This window comes from Gekko japonicus, unplaced genomic scaffold (assembly GCF_001447785.1).
Source record: "Gekko japonicus isolate JY-2015 unplaced genomic scaffold, Gekko_japonicus_V1.1 scaffold984, whole genome shotgun sequence".
Classification (NCBI taxonomy): Eukaryota; Metazoa; Chordata; class Lepidosauria; order Squamata; family Gekkonidae; genus Gekko; species Gekko japonicus.
The window spans coordinates 327,790-347,948 of record NW_015176001.1 but is presented as its reverse complement, the minus strand read 5'-3'; the positions used below and the strand labels follow the sequence as shown (position 1 = coordinate 347,948).

The 20,159-nt window shown below is 44.6% G+C and overlaps 1 protein-coding gene across 2 annotated transcripts in view; it reads left to right on the top strand.

Moving 5' to 3' along the window:
• ATRX (alpha thalassemia/mental retardation syndrome X-linked) overlaps positions 1-18,885 on the top strand; it is a 171,502-nt gene extending 152,617 nt beyond the window's left edge. For both annotated transcript variants that reach the window (XM_015426440.1, XM_015426439.1), the window contains exons 34-35: positions 8,143-8,271; positions 16,534-18,885. In XM_015426440.1, coding sequence (XP_015281926.1) covers positions 8,143-8,271; positions 16,534-16,809 — 405 coding nt within the window. In that variant the 3' untranslated portion in view covers positions 16,810-18,885. The remainder of the gene's footprint in view (positions 1-8,142; positions 8,272-16,533) is intronic.
• The last annotated feature ends 1,274 nt before the right edge of the window (positions 18,886-20,159 follow it).

Here is a 20,159-nt window from a genome sequence, read left to right as displayed (position 1 = left end):
GCTTGCCCGGCCGGCAGGCCGGCCGGCTCCAAAGAGGAGGCGGCGGCGGCGGCGAGGGCGGTCCTTCTTCTCCCTCCCTCCCTCCCTCCCTGCTGCCTGTGTGCCTGCCTGCCTGTCTCCCTTCCCCCGCACGGAAGCCCGGTAGGTCGCAGAGCAGGAGACGCTCTTGCACTTTCGGGGGGATTTAAACATCCCCCCGAAATTTTTTTCAACTTTTTTTATTTTTGTGCACATGTGGGGACTGGCCCACATGTGCACAAACCTCCCCCGGCCCCCCAGCTGCCCCCGGAGTGCTAATTTAGCTATCCGCACTCCGGGGGCAAGTTGGGAATTAGATATATAGATTGTAAGAGCTATAGAGGCAGTAACATTGTCACTGTTAGGAATGGCTACTTTTCTACAAGCATAATGGGATATAGGGTATTCGTACGCAACCCCCCCCACACACACACACACTCCTAGGCCAATTGGCCTGACTCCCGCATGCGGGAGAATGGGGCCCCAGGCCGTTAAAGCCAAAGCTGGGAATCGAAACCTATCCCACAGGTAATTGATGGCAAGACATTACACAGGCAGCTAGCAAGGTCATAGATAAGCAAGGATGAAGGAATGCGGCAGCAGTTGGTACACAGGTCAAGCAGATGCACTCTTGTCCCTAAACATCATGGCAGCATAGCTGACAAAGGGCTCTCACGCGAATGTGGGTTCCTTGGGTCAGGTTAATAAAAGTCACAGTCACGAAAAACGGGGGGTAGCTGCTCACCGCTTTTGGTGCCTCCGGGATCGGGCCCTGCTGCTCCGCGCCGCTCACAACAGGACCTAGCCTTTTCCCGCTGGCTTGTTGCCTTCGTCCTCGCTGGATTCATCCCCGATTTCTTCCAGGGTGACTTGTAGCACTTTTGCAAATTTTGGTTTCTTCACTGGCTTTTTCACTGGTGTGCCTGGCCGTGCCTTGGGTGGTTCCAATTGCGCCGGCTTCCCCGGACTCGATCCCCTGCAGTCGGCCACGAAATGGCTTTGTTCCCCACACTATAGGCAGAGCCCTTGTCTCATCCGTTGCTCTCTGGTAGACTCAGCCGGGCGTGCAGATTTCACTTTCAGTTGGTTTTTTTTTTCCAGTTTTCCTGCCGCCGCGGCGATGTCCAGGCGTAGGGTGTTCAAGCAAGTCTCTGCACTCTCCGCTTCTTGCATCCACACTGGGAGGGAAATCGGGTCCACTGCACGCAGGACCGTTTCGTGGATCTCTGGGTTCAGCCCCACCCAGTACAACTCCGCTAAGACCTGATCCGGCCAGTTTTGGAACTTGGCCGCATGCAATTTAAACTCCGACGAGTATTCTCTCACTGACCGCTTCCCTTGCTTCAGGGTGCGTAAGAATGCCCTTGCTTTGGGCCCGGCATTCTGATCCTCAAACTGGGCACGCAACACCCACATAAAAGCATCCAGGCTCAGTAGCTCCGGGCCCCTTGCGTTGTGTAGTCCCACATACCACGCCGCGGCAGCTCCTCGTAACTGGGCAGCAATAACATCCACTCAGCTGCTGTCGTCCGGGAACAGGTGGCCCCACCTTTCCACGAATTTCATCACTCGAACCACAAAATAGGACAGTTCCTCTGGGTCCCCATCGAACGTTACCTCGATCAGGTCCTTCGGGCGGTGGTGCAGGGGACCTCTTGGGCTGCCTGGCCACGGCACAGGGGCCGGCCCCTCTGCTGGCCCTGGCACTGGCATGTCTGGCGGGCCCAGCAGGCCCGGTCCTTGGGGTGCCAGTTCCAGGGGTGCCTGTTGGGGGGGGAAGAGCAGGAGCTGGCTGTTGCACCTCTCTCTCAGCCCTTAGGGCTCACAGCACCATCTCTGGGATCGCCTGGATTACTTCCTCAAGTTCCCATCTTAGCTGGCACCTGTCCCGCTCCACCACTTCCAGGCGGTGAGCCAACTCAAGTCCCTCATCCGGGGAGGCACGCCTTGGAACGACCCATCACCCATGCCCCGGCCAGTGCTTTCAAGGCTCCCCCAAATGGGGGAAAGCCACCATCGGATGCAAAGCCCACATCAAACCGTCTGTCTCTCCGGTTCCCCTGTGTGAGCACGTACGTCTTCGCCGTTGAATCTGGGTTAAATTGGCCCCACCTTAACGAGCCCAGTCGATACCCCTGCCTGGGCAGTTGCCTCGGTCCGCAGGGGGTCAGGAAAACGTGAGCTGAAATTGTCTTTGGCACGGTTCCGTGCCCTGGGGCCTTCCTCGGGGTAGTCACCAGTGGCGTAGTAGTCACCGGCACGTCGGTCTGGGTGGTGGGTATTTCCTCCCCAGTTGTCGTGGGGATTGGTTTCTCCTCTTCGTCACTCATCTCGGGTTGAGAACAGGAAGAAGGAAATAGTAAAGAAATGATTACTAAAAAAGGAAAGAAAAAACCAAATAAAACTACTTATCAGATTTTAACTAGATTCAAATGTAAAAATAATGGAAGAAGCTACAAGAAATAAACATGACATTGACAAAGAAACTTAAAATTTTATCTATTAATATAAATGGGCTGAATAGCCCTCAAAAAAGAAGGAAAACATTTCATCAAATAAATAAAAACCAAGTGGACATTGTCTGTCTACAAGAAACAAAGAAAGATGACACTAAATTTTTGAACAGTAAAAAATTGGGAAGTGCCTTTATAGTCTCAGACCAGAAAAAGAAAAGAGGGGTAGTAACCTACGTGAAAGATAATTTCAATCCCAAACTGTTATATACATCCAATTACGGAAGGATAGTGGCAGTTGTTATAACAAGGAATGGTAAAGAGACATTGATAATTACTATATACGCACCGAACCAAAACCAAGAACCTTTATATAAAGAACTTCAGACAGTATTAAGCCTGAAGGAAATTGAAAATATATATTTAGTAGGCGACTATAATGCTGTATTTGACCCCGAAGTTGATAGAAAGAGCAAAAGGAAAAGAACTAAAGCAGGTACAATAATAGCAAGGAATTTCTTTAAAATAACAAGAATATAATATTATTGATGCCTGGAGAACTAGAAATTTTTTAAAAAGGGACTTTACATATTATTCTCCAAGGCATAATTCATGGTCAAGAATTGACATGATTTGGATATCATCTAAAATGATACATGTAGTGTTAGAATGTGAAATCCTGCCGAATACATTTGTGGATCCATAGCCCTATTATGGCTGCGGTCACACGTAACAGAAGCCACACAAGTGAGACGGAAAACAGGCGGAGTTTCCGGGCGCGATCTCACCAGCACATCTGGGAAGCGTAGCACTCCCGTGGCTCAACCGAGGCTTCCAGCCGAAACTGCGTGGCAAAAAACTAGTACCTTGGAGGTACTAGTTTCCGGAAACTGCGGGGCAAGAGCGGGCATCTGATCGCATTTCCGGTGGCATCTGGCGCCCGCCCATGTCCCCTTGCAAATAAGGTGGGGTTTTTTTGTCCAAGTCTCTGTGGATGCGCATGCGCACCCAACGGAGCATGCGCATTTGTCATGTACACAAAAATAAAAAACAGTTTGCCGCGGCGCGCGCTTCTTCATTGCGCGCCGGCTTGTCCTGTGATCGGCACCTCTCCCTTGCCATGGAACCTCCACGGTACCTCCACAGAACCTCCACAGTTGGTCTGATCGCGTAACTGTGCAGTAGTTTGCCCCAGGGCAAACAGCCACGCTTCTCCTCTGCAGTTTCCTGCCCGTGTGACCGGGGCCTATGCTAACTTTAAGGGATGAGCAAAAGAAAAACAGATGGACCATGAACTTAGGTCTCCTATGAGACCTGATATTTGTTAAGAGAACTAAAGAAGAGATTTTGGACTTCTTCAAAAGAAATATCCAACCCGAGGTAAAAATGGAAATAGTCTGGGATGCATTTAAAGCCTTTATTAGAGGTTGGTTTATCAACCAGAATGCTTGGAAAAATAAGCAAGATAAAAAGAAATATCAAATTTTATTTATTTATTTATTTTGGGATTTATATCCCGCCCTACCCAGCGGCTCGGGGCGGCTAACAAGCGGCAATGCCGAATTAAAAAATTTAAAACAGTAAAACAATATTACATACATAATAAAAACGGAAGAACTCAAAATGAAAAATGCTATAAATCCTACAGATCATAAACTTAAATTGCACCTCCTTCTCCACAACCTGAATATACTCTTGAATAATGAAATAGCTAGAAAAATTGAATTTACCAAACAATACTATTTTGAAAACATAAATAAACCTAATAGATGGTTAGCTTCTAAGCTTCGCAAAGAAAGAGAAAAACGTACTATTCTAAAACTAAAAAATGAAAAAGGGGAAGAAAAATGTAATATACAAGAACTTAAAAGTATAGTGGAATGGTATTATAATGAACTATACCATCAAGTACCACAGGATGAAAAACAAATTAAAGAGTATTTAGAAAAAAGGAACTATAGTAAATTTAATGATCAGCATAAAAAGATCTTCAATTACAATGTGTGAGATTGTAGAAGCGGTCAAGAGGCAGAAAAAGAAGAAAACACCGGGTCCCGTTGGTATTCCGGTAGAATTCTATCAGATATTTCAGGAACAGTTAGATATACCGTAAAAATCTTATTTCAAAAAATAGGAAAATCAGAAAAGATACCAGATTCTTGGAATCATGCTCTAATTATGTTAATACCAAAGCCAAATTCGGAAGGATGTGAAATAAAAAATTATAGACCTATATATCTTTTAGATTCAGACTATAAAATATTTGCCAGCATATTAGTGCATAGGTTGAAAAGGGTTCTATCGCATATAATACATCAGGATCAGATGGGATTTTTGCTGAAGAGACAAATAAAGAACAATCTGCGTATAGTAATTGATGTATTAGAGTACTATGAATCACATCCTGAAAAAGAAGTTGTACTGATGTTCCTCGACGCTGAAAAAGCATTTGACAACTTATCCTGGAATTTTCTGCTACAAAAATTAAATACAGCGGATTGTGGAAATTACTTTTGGTCTATGATAAAGGCAATATATATTCAACACAATATGCGAAAGTTCTAGTAAATGGAGATTTAACAAAGAATATAGAAATACAAAAAGGCTCAAGACAGGGTTGCCCACTATCCACATTATTATTTATTTTCGTATTAGAATCGCTAAACAATTCAATTAGAAGCAATGAACAGATAAATGGCTTAAAAATAAGAGGGGAGGAATTCAAACTTCTGGCATTTGCGGATGACCTATTATTCATAGTGGAGAATCCAAAAAAATCCATTAATTTTTTGATGGAAGCAATTAAAGCATATGGCCTAGTAGCTGGCCTTAAGATAAATTTTAAGAAAACAAAACTGTTAACAAAAAACTGTCAACTTGGTACTGTGCAGGAAATTCAAAATCTGACATCTATGGAGATAGTGAAAAAAGTGAAATATTTGGAAGTTTATATAACCAATAAATCTAGCTCTTTAATAGATGATAACTACTACAAGTTACTAGAAAATATTAAAAATGATTTTTTGAGATGGAAAGATATACCATTATTTTTGATGGGCAAAATCGCGACGATAAAAATGAATATACTTCCAAGATTTCTATTTTTAGCCCAAAACATTCCCATGTTAAAGAGCTTTAAATTCTTTACAGAATTAGATAGGATTACCAGAATGTTCATCTGGCATCCTAAATGAGCAAGAATTAAATGGAAAGTTCTACAAGACAGAAAGGAAAAAGGAGTGATGAATGTACCAAATTGGACATTATACTATCAGGCAGCTGCTCTAACTTGGATAAAAGAGTGGATATTGTTGGAAGATACCAGAACATTGACCTTAGAAGGTCATGATCTTTATATGGGTTGGCACTTGTACGTATGGTATGAAAAAGAAAAAATACACTCAATTTTTAACCACCATGTATTAAAAGGAGCCCTAAGTAAAGTTTGGAACGATATAAAAGAGAGGTTTTATAGAAACATAACAAGATGGGTATTGCCGTTGGAAGCTTCTGTAAAGCCTTTACTTTTGTCAACAAATAAAATAGTTAATTATAATATAGTACTACAAAGAAACGATATTTTAAAAACAGAAGAGAAATTGAGGTGTGAACATCAAATTAATTTATCATGGTGGGAGCGAACCCTTGTACAAGATAGATATGGCAAAGATAAACTAAGGGGATTTGAGGATAGGAATAATCAACTGGACAAGACCTGGTTATCATCCAGTGACAAACTAATTCAGAAGCTGTATAGGTTCTTATTAGACGACTATGAGCTAGACAAAAACATTAAAACTACTATGATTTTGTGGATGCAGGATATGGGAAAAGATATGGAAATTGAGCAATGGGACACAATATGGAAATCCCATTAAATTCATGAGAGCTATTTCCTTTAAAGAAAACATTTATAAAATGTTTCACAGGTGGTATTGGTCCCCAGATAAAATTGCAAAGTGTTATCCCCAAACGTCTAACAGATGTTGATAATGTAAATCGAATGTGGGAACCTTTTATCATATGTAGTGGAAATGCAGTAAAATACAAAAATACTGGAAAATGGTACATAAAATTATTTTAGAAATATTGAACCTAGAACGCCTGAAATCTATTTACTGAATATGGTCCCAAAAGGTTATGCAAAGCAATATATATATTTACTAGTATATATTACAACAGCTGCACGAATATTAGTGGCCAAAAACTGGAAGACAGATAAAATACCCTCAAAAGAGGACAATATCAAAACTCTTAGAGCTAGCACAATTGGATAACTTGAGTTTATTACTTTAAGGTAAAGACCACAAATTACAGAATAAAGGAAGGTTAAGGGTATATAATTGGATAGAACATGTAACGGTTTAATAAACAAGTAAATAGTTAATAATTTGTATAAGAAATGTAATTTGATTTAATAACTCTAAAAATCTATGTAATCTACGAAAATGAAATGTTTGTATTCTTGTGGAAAATATGGAAAATAAACGAGGGGGGAGAATTTGTGTTGATCAGGTAGGGTAAGGATCCGAGGCTAAACCCTTTGGGTTGTAATGAATTTTTAGCCAGAGTATTATAGCCTGCTCCCAGACCTTTGTTTCAACTCTGAGTAGCCCAGCCTCTTGCCTAAGTGTTACATTAGAGGTACTTCTAGGAATGCCAAATAGAGATCTACGAAATTTTACTGTTGCCCCTTATTTAGTTAACATTACCTATGAACCCTATAGATGGGCTTTTTCCAGAGCCCGTTTTGAGGCACTCCCTTCCGCTGTACTGCAAGGTAAATTCACTCGAGTCCCAATGCATGAACGTATATGCCCATGCATGGCTAATATGGTGGAATCAATTACTCATGTCCTCCTGTTCTGCAGATTCTATCAGAACGAACGAGACCATCTTATGCTACCCCTTCCATCTAGATTTAGCCCTTTGCAGTCTTATCTTGATTTTAGGCCAGAAGTCCTTCGTAAATTCCTCTTAGAAGACATTCAGAGCTCAGTGACTTACGCTGTGGCAAAATTTTGTTGCTTAGCTATTAGGAAACGTAAACTTATTTTAGCTGAAAAAATTGTATGATTCTTTTATTAACACTGTTTTACTTTACTAATGTTATTAACTCTCTCCTGTTAATGCTTTTATATTATTCCCATGTTATTACTGTTTTAATCCCTTTTGTATCAGAATTGTACTGTTTTACTGGCTCCTGCCGCAATAAATTAGATTGAATTGACAAACCTTGTTTGTATTTGAGCCACTGGAACCAAAGCTCTCTCTAAGCCATGGAGTCTTGTGAGCAAAAATTCTGCTTTGTGAGCTGCTGGCATTAAAGTTGTGAGCGAGCGATTTGGCCGCTGCAAAAATTAGTTTACTCTGGAGCCAACCTTCCTGAGCCAAGACAAAAATATGTGAGCCAGAGGCTAGAGAACGGTGAGCTAGCTCACACCAACTCAGCTTAGAGGGAACACTGGAACCAGGAGCCAGGAAGGACCAGTGTCTGTTCGCAGAGGCTGAACCTGTGTGATCAGTGTCTGGACAGAGCAAGGCCAGAGGGGATCTCTTGGGGCATTGCCATGGGATGCTTACAGCTCAGTTGCTGGTTTCTCTTGAAGTGTGCTGAAGCAAACTGAACCCCTAGGAGACTCAGGAACCTTTGTGATGTTCTTCTTTGCAGTGGAAGGAAAACCTCACCCTCACGGAGACTCAGGTGCAGTCCTTAGCCCTCAGCCGACAGGCAAGCCAGGAGTTCGATGTGAAGCGCCGGGAAGCCATCTACAACGATGTCCTGACCAAGCAACAGATGGTAAGAATCTCAAGCATCTCTCAGTTGGGCCCCACGAGGATATGTTAAGGGTACATTTGAGGAGAACACTGTTGTGCTTGCAGAGTGCCTTTTCCGAGCACTGGACATCCTCCCCTTGTATTATTTCCAGCAGTCTTACCAATGGTAATAGTCGCTTATTGTTTGTGGGGTAGAGGAAAGGCGATCGCTTGGGCCCGCCTGCTTTGTTGAAGCCTGGCCTAAGATTTGCATTTCATGCTTGAAAGGTCTCAGCTGCCCCAGAGCATGATGGGAGCTGTGGGTGTTTCAACTAGGGGTGTGCAAAAAAAAAATTCGGTAGGATTCGGATTTATTGGACCCAAATTTTTTCGGGATTCCCGAAAAAACCCAAATATCTATACCTGTAAAGCATAGATATCCGAAAAATTTTGGGATTCCCGAAAAATTCGGGTCCATTATATCGAATGGGGCCATTGAAGTCAATGGCAAAAATCCTCTGGAAAGTTTGCAGGGGGCTGAGGGGGAAGGGGGTTTGAGGTAGAGGCTCCAAATTTGGACCGTGGCTGCTCCAGCCTCTCCCCAAAAGGCCCCCAAAGGTCTGAAAAGATTGGTCCATGCAAAAGTGGTGCCTGAAACTTAAAATCTGTACTTTTGCCATCTCTTTAAATTGTGTGGCATCTTATCTTTATGCTTGTTTTTATTCTTGCTGTGTTTTACTTAATGGTTTACTTAGACCAATTTTGTAATGGCCTTTGGCTACACGCAAATAAAAAATTTACTACTATTACTTCTACTCCAGCTACTACTACTATTAAGAATGAGGGGAAAACATGGATCTGTGTGTCATTCTCTGTGTTATCTTGATCTGTAATTTGAAATTGTCATATGGGTTGGGGGGGGATAAGCATGTATGCATATAGGTCCATCTAACCTTTAGTTCTTCAGTATGAGTTCTTAAAAGAAATCTCATGCTCCCTCTGTGACTCCTGGAAAGGGAGGGGCTTCTCACCTAGAACCCAGTCTTTGGCCCTGCCTCAAGGCAGCAGGACGTCGTTGGCCATGCTCTGTTGAGCACAGCGATTCCTACTTACCTTTTCCAATCTTTGCTAGTGTTTGTTCTTTGTTTGATCGTTGGCTGTCTTTCTCTCTTTTCTCTTTGGGGAGCTCAACTAGGAAGTGGGAAGGACTTAGTGTTCGTCTCCTGTCTCCCCCCCACCCGCCCCCTTCTTCCGGCCAGCAGAAGGAGCCGGGAGTCCTTAACAGCAGCGCGGTCCATATCCCCCCTCCCCCTTGTCCCAGGATCTCCCAGCTTCAGGGCTAGGAGCTTCTCCAGTTTTTCCCTCATTTGGAGCATCAATGGCTGCCATAGTGGAGTGCTCAGATTCTCCGCACAGCCCCAAGAGGCTTCTCAGGACAGGAGGACCACAGCAAGCCTTTTGGCTGAGCTGTACCACCAGCTGTCACCGACCTTCTGAATCCCACTAAGAAGGGGCCCTAAGCAAAACCCAGGTGGGTTTTTCCCCCCTTTCTCTTTCTTTTTCCCCAAAAAATCAAAAAAGGTGTGAAATGACAGTTTCTGAGGCTATGCTCCAAGATAGCATAGCCTCTAGTCTTAAACTGTCCCCCTCCCCGTCTCAGGCCTCCATGCATGGCTCTCAGCAAGGGTCTGACAAGGAAGGAACCCCAACCCTGGATCTAGCAGGAAACAACGCCCAGGCTAACCTCTTAGGCCTGGATCAAAGGGGAAATGCAAGAACTACACCAGTTTAGTGTCGTGGTTAAGTGTGCGGACTCTAATCTGGGAGAGCTGGGTTTGACTCCTCACTCCTCCACTTCCACCTGGCTGGATGACCTTGGGCAAGCCGTAGCTCTGATAAGAGCTGTTCTTGAAAAAAGAGCAGTTTCTGACAGAGCTCTCTCAGCCCCACCTACCTCACAGAGGGTGTCTGTTGTGGGGAGGGGAAGGGAAAGGAGTTTGTGAGCCGCTCTGAGACTCCTTTGGGTAGTGAAGGGCAGGGTATAAATCCAGTCTCTTCTTTTCTCTTCTTCTAATCAGAGAAGCCATTTCTCAGGCCCTTCCAAACTACAGGGACCCCTCATAGGCTCCAAATAGGTATGCACACCACTCTTCCTCTAGCACAGCCTCCTGTAGGAGGGAGGTGGATAGAATATTCCTATCTTCCCCCCCAACCCAAAAGAAGGAGATTAGGTTCCACTACCAGGCATAGCAGAGAAACAAGTCCTCCTTTGGGCCACAGTTACGAGGAATCAGACTGCTCAGAGTCCTCCTCACCAAAAGAGGAGGGTGAACTGTTGGATGAGGAAGAACCTATAATCACCACGATGCAGACACATCTTTTTCCACAGGAAGTCTTCTACAAGATCCTTCCGAAAGTGATGCTCATTCTGGAAATCCCTCTTAACAACAAAGAGGTGGAAACTCCCAACCTGATTAAGCCAGCTGGGTCCATTAGAGCCTTCCCTAAAATGGGTTCAGTTCCTCTTGGAATTCCTTTCCAGCTGTGTTCGATAAGGTGGTCCAGACCAAATGGGAGTCACCAGCCAGACCTAAGTCAAACCAGCCCATCATCTCCAGGTTCTTCACACTGGTGCCAGATGCAGCGGAGCGATTCAGACAGCCATTGGTGGATGACCCAGTAGCTAGTCCGTGTTCCAACTTGGTCTTACCTGCAGAAGCGGACAGTCTACCAAGGGATCCCAGCAACAGAAGGATTGAACAGATAGAACAGATAAAAGGAAGTACTTCTTCACCCAAAGAGTGATTAACACTTGGAATTCACTGCCACAGGAAGTGGTGGCGACTACAAGCATGGACGGCTTCAAAAAGGAATTAGATAAGCATATGGAGCAGAGGTCCATCAGTGGCTATTAGCCACAAGGTATAGATAGGGACTCTGGGGCAAGTGATGCTCTGTCATCTTGGTGCTTGGGGGGGGGGGTCAACAGTGGGATGGCTTCTAATGTCCTGGCCCCACTGGTGGACCTCCTGATGGCACTGGTATTTCTGGCCACTGTGTGATACAGAGTGTTGGACTGGATGGGCCTTTGGCCTGATCCAACATTGGCATCTCTTATGTTCTTATGTTCTTATGAACAGGCCTTGCAAAAAAACCTGTGACGTGTCTGCAACCTCCCCCAGAGCTTCCACAGCAAGTTCTCTTCTATTCTTCAGCTTCAGACCTATCAGCAGCGGATAGCAGTATATCCAAGGAACTAAAGGATGAGCGAAAGAAGATTGCACTCACAGCGGCTTTTTGGTGTAGCCAGTTTGGTGTAGCCAGTTTGCTGTCGTGGTTTAAGTGCGCGGACTCTAATCTGGGAGAACCGGGTCTGATTCCCCACTCCTCCACTTGCACCTGGCTGGGTGACCTTGGGCAAGCCGTAGTTCTGACAAGAGCTGTCCTTGAAAAAGAGCAGTTTCTCTCAGAGCTCTCTCAGCCCCACCTACCTCACAGGGTGTCTGTTGTGGAGAGGGGAAGGGAGAGGTGTTTGTGAGCCGCTCTGAGACACCTTTGGGTAGTGAAGGACGGGGTATAAATCCAACCTCTTCTTCTTTTTCTCTTCTTCAGCACACACTTCACTTGATGCAGTCCAACTGTCAGTCAGGGCTACAGCCTCAAATGTAACAGGCAAAAGAAACACTTGGCTTCGCAGTTGGGAAGTGGACCCTTTGTCCCAAGCGAGAGTGGCTAGCATACCATTCTGAGGAGTACATCTCTCCAGCCAAGGCATGAATGGATGCATGGTGGAGGATAAGGACAAGAAGTCGCTACCTTCCTGGAAGAAAGACAGTAAACCTAAGAAATGTTTCCCTTCCTTTTGTGAATCCAAGCACGCCTCTGGTTTTTGACCACCCAAACCAACAAAAGGGAGATAGCAGCCTAAACAGGTAGTAGTAGTTCATCCTTCACCGGAACATCAGGACAGAACCCAAAAAGTCCTCTTTAGCATGACTATCACAGGGACTCAGACTCACCAAAAACAGGAGGTCATCTTCAACATTTTGCAGCTCAGTGGGAGGCCTCAGTGGGCAACAGGTGGGCCACAGATACTGTAGGAAATGGCTATTCCCTGGAGTTATGCACATTACTTCCCAGCAGGTTCATTCAGCTCCCGAGAAATCACTGTCCACAGAAACATCCTCTTCTCCTCAAGGCCATCCAACACTTGTTGGACATCGGGGCCATAGAGCCTGTACCAGAGGCCCAAAAGACCTTGGACATTTATTCAGTTTTATTCATAGTCCCAAAAAAGAATGGGGATGTGAGGGCCATTTTAGACCTCAAATGGCTGAACACGAGAGTAAGAAGAGAAAAAGTTCAGAATGGAAACCCTCAAATCCATAGTGTCATCCATCCAGAAAGGAGACTTTATGGCATCAGCAGATCTGTCAGAGGCTTATTTGCATATTCCGATTTGAGTCTCCCATCAGAGGTTCCTGCATTTTTAATACAAATGGACTTCATTTCCAGTACAGGAATCTCCGATTTGGGCTCAGAACAGCATCAAGAGTGTTCACCAAAGTATTGGTTTCACTAATAGCATGCCTGAGAATACAGGGTGTGTCCCTCTTCCCATAGTTGAATGACATTTTAATCAGGCCCCCACCCCACCAGCAGGGGCTGGAGGATGTATGTCGGACTGCGTTATGCCTCTAAGATCATGAATTCATAATCAATTGGGAGAAAAACAGCTTGACCACATCTCAGAGGGTGCTCCACTTTGGGGTCGTAACAAGCACAGCTCAGAACAGTTTTGTTATCACAAGAAAGGCAGGAGAAGATACTTTTGTCAGTACAGGAGCTCACAAGTCGGCCACAAGTAGAGGTGATGTTTCTGGCGAGACTTCTAGGGATGATGATATCCTGTCAGAATATCATCCCATGGTCTAGATTTCATGCTCGCCCGCTGCAAAGATTTCTCCTTCCCCTTCAGAATGTCATAGCCAACAAACAGTTCAGGCTAGTTCAGCTTCCTGGTTCCCTGATTCAGGAATTAAAATAGTGGACAGTATCTTTCTGGTTTGCGGAGGGGACTTAGTTGCAGGAACCAATGAGGACAATGATGACATCGGATGCCAGCCTCCCTGGCTTGGGGGGAGGCATTCACAGGGAAGAATGGCTCAGGGCACCTGGTCTTGGGAAGAGTCATCACAAATCATCAACATTCTGGAGCTCAGAGCAATAAGACTAGGACTGTTATCTTTTCAGGATCTCCTAGCAGGGCAGCATGTCTTAGTTCAAATGGAGAACACGACAGCCAAGTCCTATGTCAATCATCGAGGGGGGGGGAGCCAAATCAAAGACATTACACACAGAGATCCATCTAAGGTCAATCAAGGCTGTTCATGTAGAAGGACAGAACAACACTCTGGCAGACTGGCTCAGTCAGAGAGACTTGAATGAAGCAGAGTGGATGCTGAACAAAGCAACCTTCCTGCAGATATGCCACAAGTTTGGCCAGATAGAAGTGGACCTATTTGCGACGGAACAAAATAGGCCAGTTCCACTGTTCATCTCAAGGACAAGGTCCCTGCCAGCCATAAGAGTGGATGCTCTAAACTACGAAAGGCCAAATCAGCTCCTGTGTGCCTTTCCTCCCATGCAGTTAATCCACAGGATGATTCAAAGTCTCGCAGGTGGACGTAGTGCTAGCCAAGGAGATAATGGTTCCAGGACCTACTGAGGTTGTCCATCATGAAGCCCTGGTGTCTTCCATCCAAAAGGGACCTACTTCAACAGGGATCCTTAGTTTACTCCCAGCCCAAGTTGTTAAAATTGACAGCTTTGAGGTTCAGCGGGTGCAACTCAAAGAAACAGGATACGATAGCCTCAAGGAAATGTTCCACTAACAGGGATTACAATAACTCCAGGCAGGTTTGTTACGTGGATGATGTGGTGTTGACAATATGGATATTAATGTTAACTCTATAGAACATGTTATGGAGCATGTGGAGAAGTTTGGGTCCTCTTCAAGATTTAAAATAAACAGAAAACTAAAATAATCCCCAAATTCTTAACGAAGCAAGAAGAAGACAATATCAAGACAATTACTGGATGTGGTTTGGTAACTTATGCAATAAAATACCTGGGGGGAAATGTGAGAAAAAAGATAACATTATTTCAAGATAACCATGATAGTGTTTGGAAGAAAGTACAAAAAAGACCTGGAAAGATTATCTAAATTAAAACTCGGCTTGGAAAAATTTCTACAGTAAAAATGACTTTCTATTTCAGATGCTCCCAATTGATATACCTGACAAGATGCTGAAAGACTGGCAAAAACAAATTAATACATTTATCTGGAATGGCAAAAAACCAAGAGTCAGATACAAAGTGCTGCAGGATGGGGGGGAAGTGGAGGCCTCACTGTGCCTAATTTTAAGCTGCATTATCAAGCAGTCGGCCTGGTGTGGATTTCCAGTTGGCTTAAAAATCCGAATAACAGATTGATGAAATTGGAAACAGTGGATTTGACTGAAGGACTACATAGTTACCTCTGGATAAAACAAACAGGAAAATCACCAAAAAAGGCAACGAAGGGCCATGTAATTATAGATAGCCTCTTGAAAATTTGGCAGTCTATGAAAACAAGAATTAGCCCATCAATTTCACCTGTAATGTCACCAATAGATGCATCTTATGACCAGCCTACAAGAAAAAAACTCTGATTTTATCAAATACCAAGATGTGATCAATTCTCAAGGCAAAATTAAATCCTGGCAGACAATGAATGAAGAAGGGAAAAAGATACAATGGCTAACTTATCTTCAACTTACCTCATGGCTTAAAGAAGCAATGCATGCAGAAAGAGATAAACTAAGGGACTTGATGGAATTGGAAAACATAATAATGAATAAAAAATAACACTTTTTAGGTCACATTTATAAACTTCTACTTCAGTATGGTACAGCAACGGAACAAGTTAAGACATGCATGGTGAAACGGATGCAGAATTTTGATGAAGAAATTTAACTTCAGCAGTGGGAAAGGAGGGCCTTGAGTTTCTATGCTGAGAGGACTAAGCCTTTACGTAAGATGGAGTCTTTGTTTATTCCTTTCAGGAAGGCTTCCTGAGGGTGCAGAGTCTCTACATCCACCATTAGTCAGTGTGTTAGAGGCTGCACTCTCCTTGCCTATAAGTCCATAGGTATAGGTTCTCCTTCGGACATTGCAGCACACTCCGTTAGTGGGGCGGCGACCTCGGCAGTTTACGGGTCCTTTCCTTCCCTAGAGGTCATATGTGAGGGTGCCACTCGGAGGGCTCGTCCACTCTTTCACCAGGCTGTATAGGGTTGATAAGCTGGTCTCTACGGAGGCTTGCTTTCAGCATGACCTCTTGGTCTAGGATCTGAATCTCTCTACCCTCCCTGGGGCACACTGCTTTTCTGTGTCCCAGAAGTAGAGACTGCCCCACCCCAGACCCCTGGAGAATGGAAGATTTGTCTCACTATGAATTTTCCCTCTCAGAGGCCCAGGGATGGGGCAGTCTCTCCCACCCCAGTGTAAACAAATTTGAGGCAGTTCCTGGAATGGAGAGGGCATGCTGCTCGGCGATCCTGCTCGTCTGTAGGGAGGAGCTTCTCCCAGAAGCAGTGCCTGCCCCACCCCTGGACCACTGAGAAGGAAGATTCACGGTAAGTGAGACAAATCTTCTGTTCCTTTGCAGATAGATTAGCCTATTCGTAAATAACATGAAATAAGGTGGAGCTGGAGCAGTCACCTGCCCGACCTTCTTGGTGTCCTTTTCCATCTCTTTTCCTCACCAGCCAAAGAGGTTGTCCTGGAAGCTTCCACCTCCTGGCACCAAGGACTTAGCTTCTCTTAACATGCACATTAGTTGGAGGGTTGCAGGGTTCCCTGGGTCTCATGTTATATTGCGAAACCTGAGACCATCTAAGGAGGCATTCTGTGAAGAGGGGAAAGGAAGTGCTTTCTTCTTTGGTGTTTGCCACAAAATGCTTGTTTGGCTGTTCACATCAGGATTTCCAAAGGGGTGGCAAATGGCACTGGAGGAGAAAATGCTGTAACTGATCTGCGGGAGCAATTTCACAGTAGAGTGCCTGTCCCCATGGCAACCGAGATAAATGTTGCCTGCAGCACAATGGGCAAGTCATTGGGATCCTGTGGTCCGAAATGGCATTGCTAACGGGTTTCTCCAGTCGCCAGCTCGCAAATGCCACCACATTAGTGATGGTGATAGCAGCACAGCAAGTCTCAAGTTTAGAGCAGCCCTTCTGACAGCTCTCCTTTCCCTCCACAGTTGATCAGTTGCGTTCAGCGGATTCTGATGACCAGAAGACTCCAGCAGTACAATCAGCAGCAGCAGCAGCAGTTGACTTTCCAGCAAGCAGCCATGAGTCATCTGATGATGCCAAAACCGCCGGGCTTAGTGATGAACCCTTCCGGCTTCCAGCAGATAGATATGAGAGGAATGTACCAGTCCATGGCCGGCACAATGCACCCGCCCCCTCTCCAGCGAGCGCCTTCCCCCATGAGTGGCAAAACGCCAGGACCGTCCCAAGGGAAATCAATGTGATTTTGCACTAAGCGTTCAAAGGATTGTTAAAATCAGAGAGAAGGAAAGAGAGAGAAGGGGTTTTTTTTATTTTTTTAGGAATCAATGGCTTAACAGAACTCAACTGTATAAATAGTTTGAATGATTTCCCTCCCCACCCTTTAGTTACAACCTTCTGTTTTAGTGTTTTCCATTTTATTTTGGTAAGTCTGGAAGTTTCCCCCAATACTCGCCAGCAGTGTTGCCTAGAATCTTCTTACGTGTGTTGAGTACAGGAGATATCCAGTTGTTTTCAATGAAAACAGGTCCTTCCATAACACTAGGGGCTGCACAGATTTCCTGTCTAAACTCCTATGCTTGCTGTTAGTATCCATTAAAGCGGCCGTCAAACAGGAGAAGCTTAGGGAAGTTACACAGATCTGTATATTTTGGTAGTCACACACATATGTACACAGCTGAGTTCTTGGTTAAAGTTGATTCCTCAAATTATGGATTTTTAAAAAATATATCCCACTTTTTGAAGGAATAAGTGAGACAGAATTGACACTGGTGTTTATTCTATTCTATCATCTGCATTGGAAGAACAGAACGCAGGGACTGCAAACGCTCTTGAGAGTGATCTGAGTGCAATATGCTTAAATACGGCTCTGAAAGGTTTGGGCCCTGCAGTTTTCCGGAAACTGTGTCTGCAGCCTTAAGTCCTGGCTTGAGAGGGTGACGTTTTCTTCTCCAGCCTTCTGCCACTTCTTATTTCATCTTTTGTGATGGAATAATCTCCAAGAACTTTTAACACTTGCAGGTTGGGTCCCTTACTCATCTATTTTGTCCTGTGCCGATTCTGATGCGAAGCACATTTGTGTTAACTCCTTTATACTGGTGCTAGCATCTCATCCTGTTGCTGGCAGTAGGATGGGGGGCTAAAAGAAAGGAATTTCTGGTACTGGCAGTGGGTGCAAAGATGGTGGCAGTGAATAGGATGAGGCCCACTGTCAAAAAGCTTTGAAATGCTTTCTCAACTCCCAAAGGAAGGTGTTTGCGATGCTGCCAGAATTGTGAAATAATCCCTTCTTTTATAAATAATTATCTCTGGTTACCGTGCTTTTTCCATCCTTTTTTCGTTCTTTTCAGAATAAGAAATCAAGAAAACTTGATGTCTTTTCTTTTTTCTTCATCTGTAGAGAAGAAATGTTCGACGAATTATGCTTCCTTAACAGCTACTGTACAACATTAAAATGGGATTGTCATCCATTTGCTGTGCTTACGAAGATCCAAGTTGGCAACACGAGGGATTTTTCTTGCATTAGGCTAGTTTATATTTCCCAAATGGACAATTCTTTTTTTGTTTGTTTGTTTTAATGTGGGCATAAAGTTAAATGACAGGGGCACACATGCGTCGTAGGAGTACAGTGACAGGGTGGGAACCGAGAGAACCCAAGGAGGCTGGACGGAGGGGGTTGTCTCTTAGCTTCACTGAAAGGAGCCAGAGTGCTGATGGGTGGGGCAAGGTTGTGGAGGTCTTAAATAATTCTTGAGCTGGTGCCTAGTCTTGTCCTGGCTAGATGAGTCGCTCAGCATCCAGGCCTGCTAACTATGAGGGAGGCGGGGGCTCTTCCTGTGATGAGATGAGGGAAGGGGGGGGGACCCTGCCTGCCTACTCTGCCCAGCAGTGTGATCCAGGCCATTCCTTTAATGGGATGGGGAGAGGAAAGCCCCAAAAGCTGCCTTTGCTTCAGAAGGAATTAAGGCAAATGCTTGGAGACAAATGTGGCTGTCCACAGCGTTCCTGTGTTCTCTGAGTAATACCTACACTTATCAGTTAGACCTGGAAGTTTTCAAGTGGCATTTTTACAACAACTTGAGAGACATAAATGTGGAAGTTTTAGGCAACTCTTTGAAGGCACATTTTTCACCACGGACGACAAAAAAAAGACAGCATATGTAACAGCGTCTCAGAGACAAGAAGTAGTAAAAACTTGGACCACTTTTGCATATATATTTTTCACTCGCCATTATAGCTGCATAATATGTGCTTTTGAGTATAACATCAAGCTTTAACCAATATTTAAAGACAGAAATTGAAATCAATAAGCTCATTTTTATATTTGTTTTAGATGTTTTAAACTAGTTGAAATGGCTTATATAAGATAATAAAATGTTGCTTGTAATAACAGTTTTGCCTGCTAAAATCTCCACATTTTGTAACTTGTTTCTTTCTTTGGATGTAAAGCGTTTTTGCTTAGTATCGTGATACTGTACATGTTTTTGTCCCAGTTGTATAGTAATGTTTCAGTCCATTGACCAGCTTATGGCTGCTGAAATCATACAGCTGTGAAGACTTGGCCTTTGTTTCTGTTAGACGGCTTTTTCAGTTATGTATTAAATATCATAAAAGTACCGTAGAAGAGATGTAACTTCCTATAAGGCTGTTTTGTAAAATATATATTACGGACTGGAGGTGTGTTTTTAAAGAGAAGCATTCAAGTATGACAATATGCTTTCTGTGTTTTCACCATTCAAAGTGCTGTTTAGTAGTTGAAACTTAAAGCTATTTAATATCTCATTTAATAAAGTGACCAAAATACATCAACGTCCGCGGTGCCACTTTCCTGACATGCCAGGCTGGGCTCCAGCTTGATGCAGCTTTGAGAGGTTGCGGGATGTGTCTGCAGTGTTGCCTTGCTCACACACCTCCCTTCAGAGCTATTCACCACTTTAAATATTGGCCTTTGTTTCCTGCTTGACCTTAGGCACATTGTGGCCAAGCATGCTTTCAGTTCTTCCCAGCTTAATTTATCTAACCCCCCCCCCCCCCCCCCCCAGGTTAGCTGGGCAAAGCCACTTCCTGTGGCATTCTGCTAGGGTAGACTTGGCTATGCTTAACTCAGCATTAGAACATGAGTGAACCTCAGCCGTTATTATTTCCCGCCATACGCAGGTTTATGAATTATTCTGGTACAGAAACTGTTATGCTGCAGAACAAAGTTTGAGTTCCCGTGCACCTTTAAGATAACACATGGAATTCACTGCCACAGGAAGTGGTGGCGGCTACAAGCATGGACAGCTTCAAAAGGGAATTAGATAAGCACAAGGGGTGGGACCCGCGATACTCGTGGGGGGGGAGAAGGGAGAAGGGGGAGGGAGCTCCACAGTAATCAGAGGAGGAAGCAGCAGGAGGCGGTAAGCTCCCCTCCATCCCGCCGGTTCCCCCGTCTCCTCCACCCCCCTGGCTCGAGCAAGCCGCCGGCCTCGCCGGCTTCCCCCCCGTGGCTCTCCCCCCCCAACTCCAAAGCGAGGCCCACGGATTGCAGCCGCCGGGCCTCACCGGCTTCCCCCCCGTGGCTCTCCCCCCCCGCTCCAAAGCAAGGCCCGTG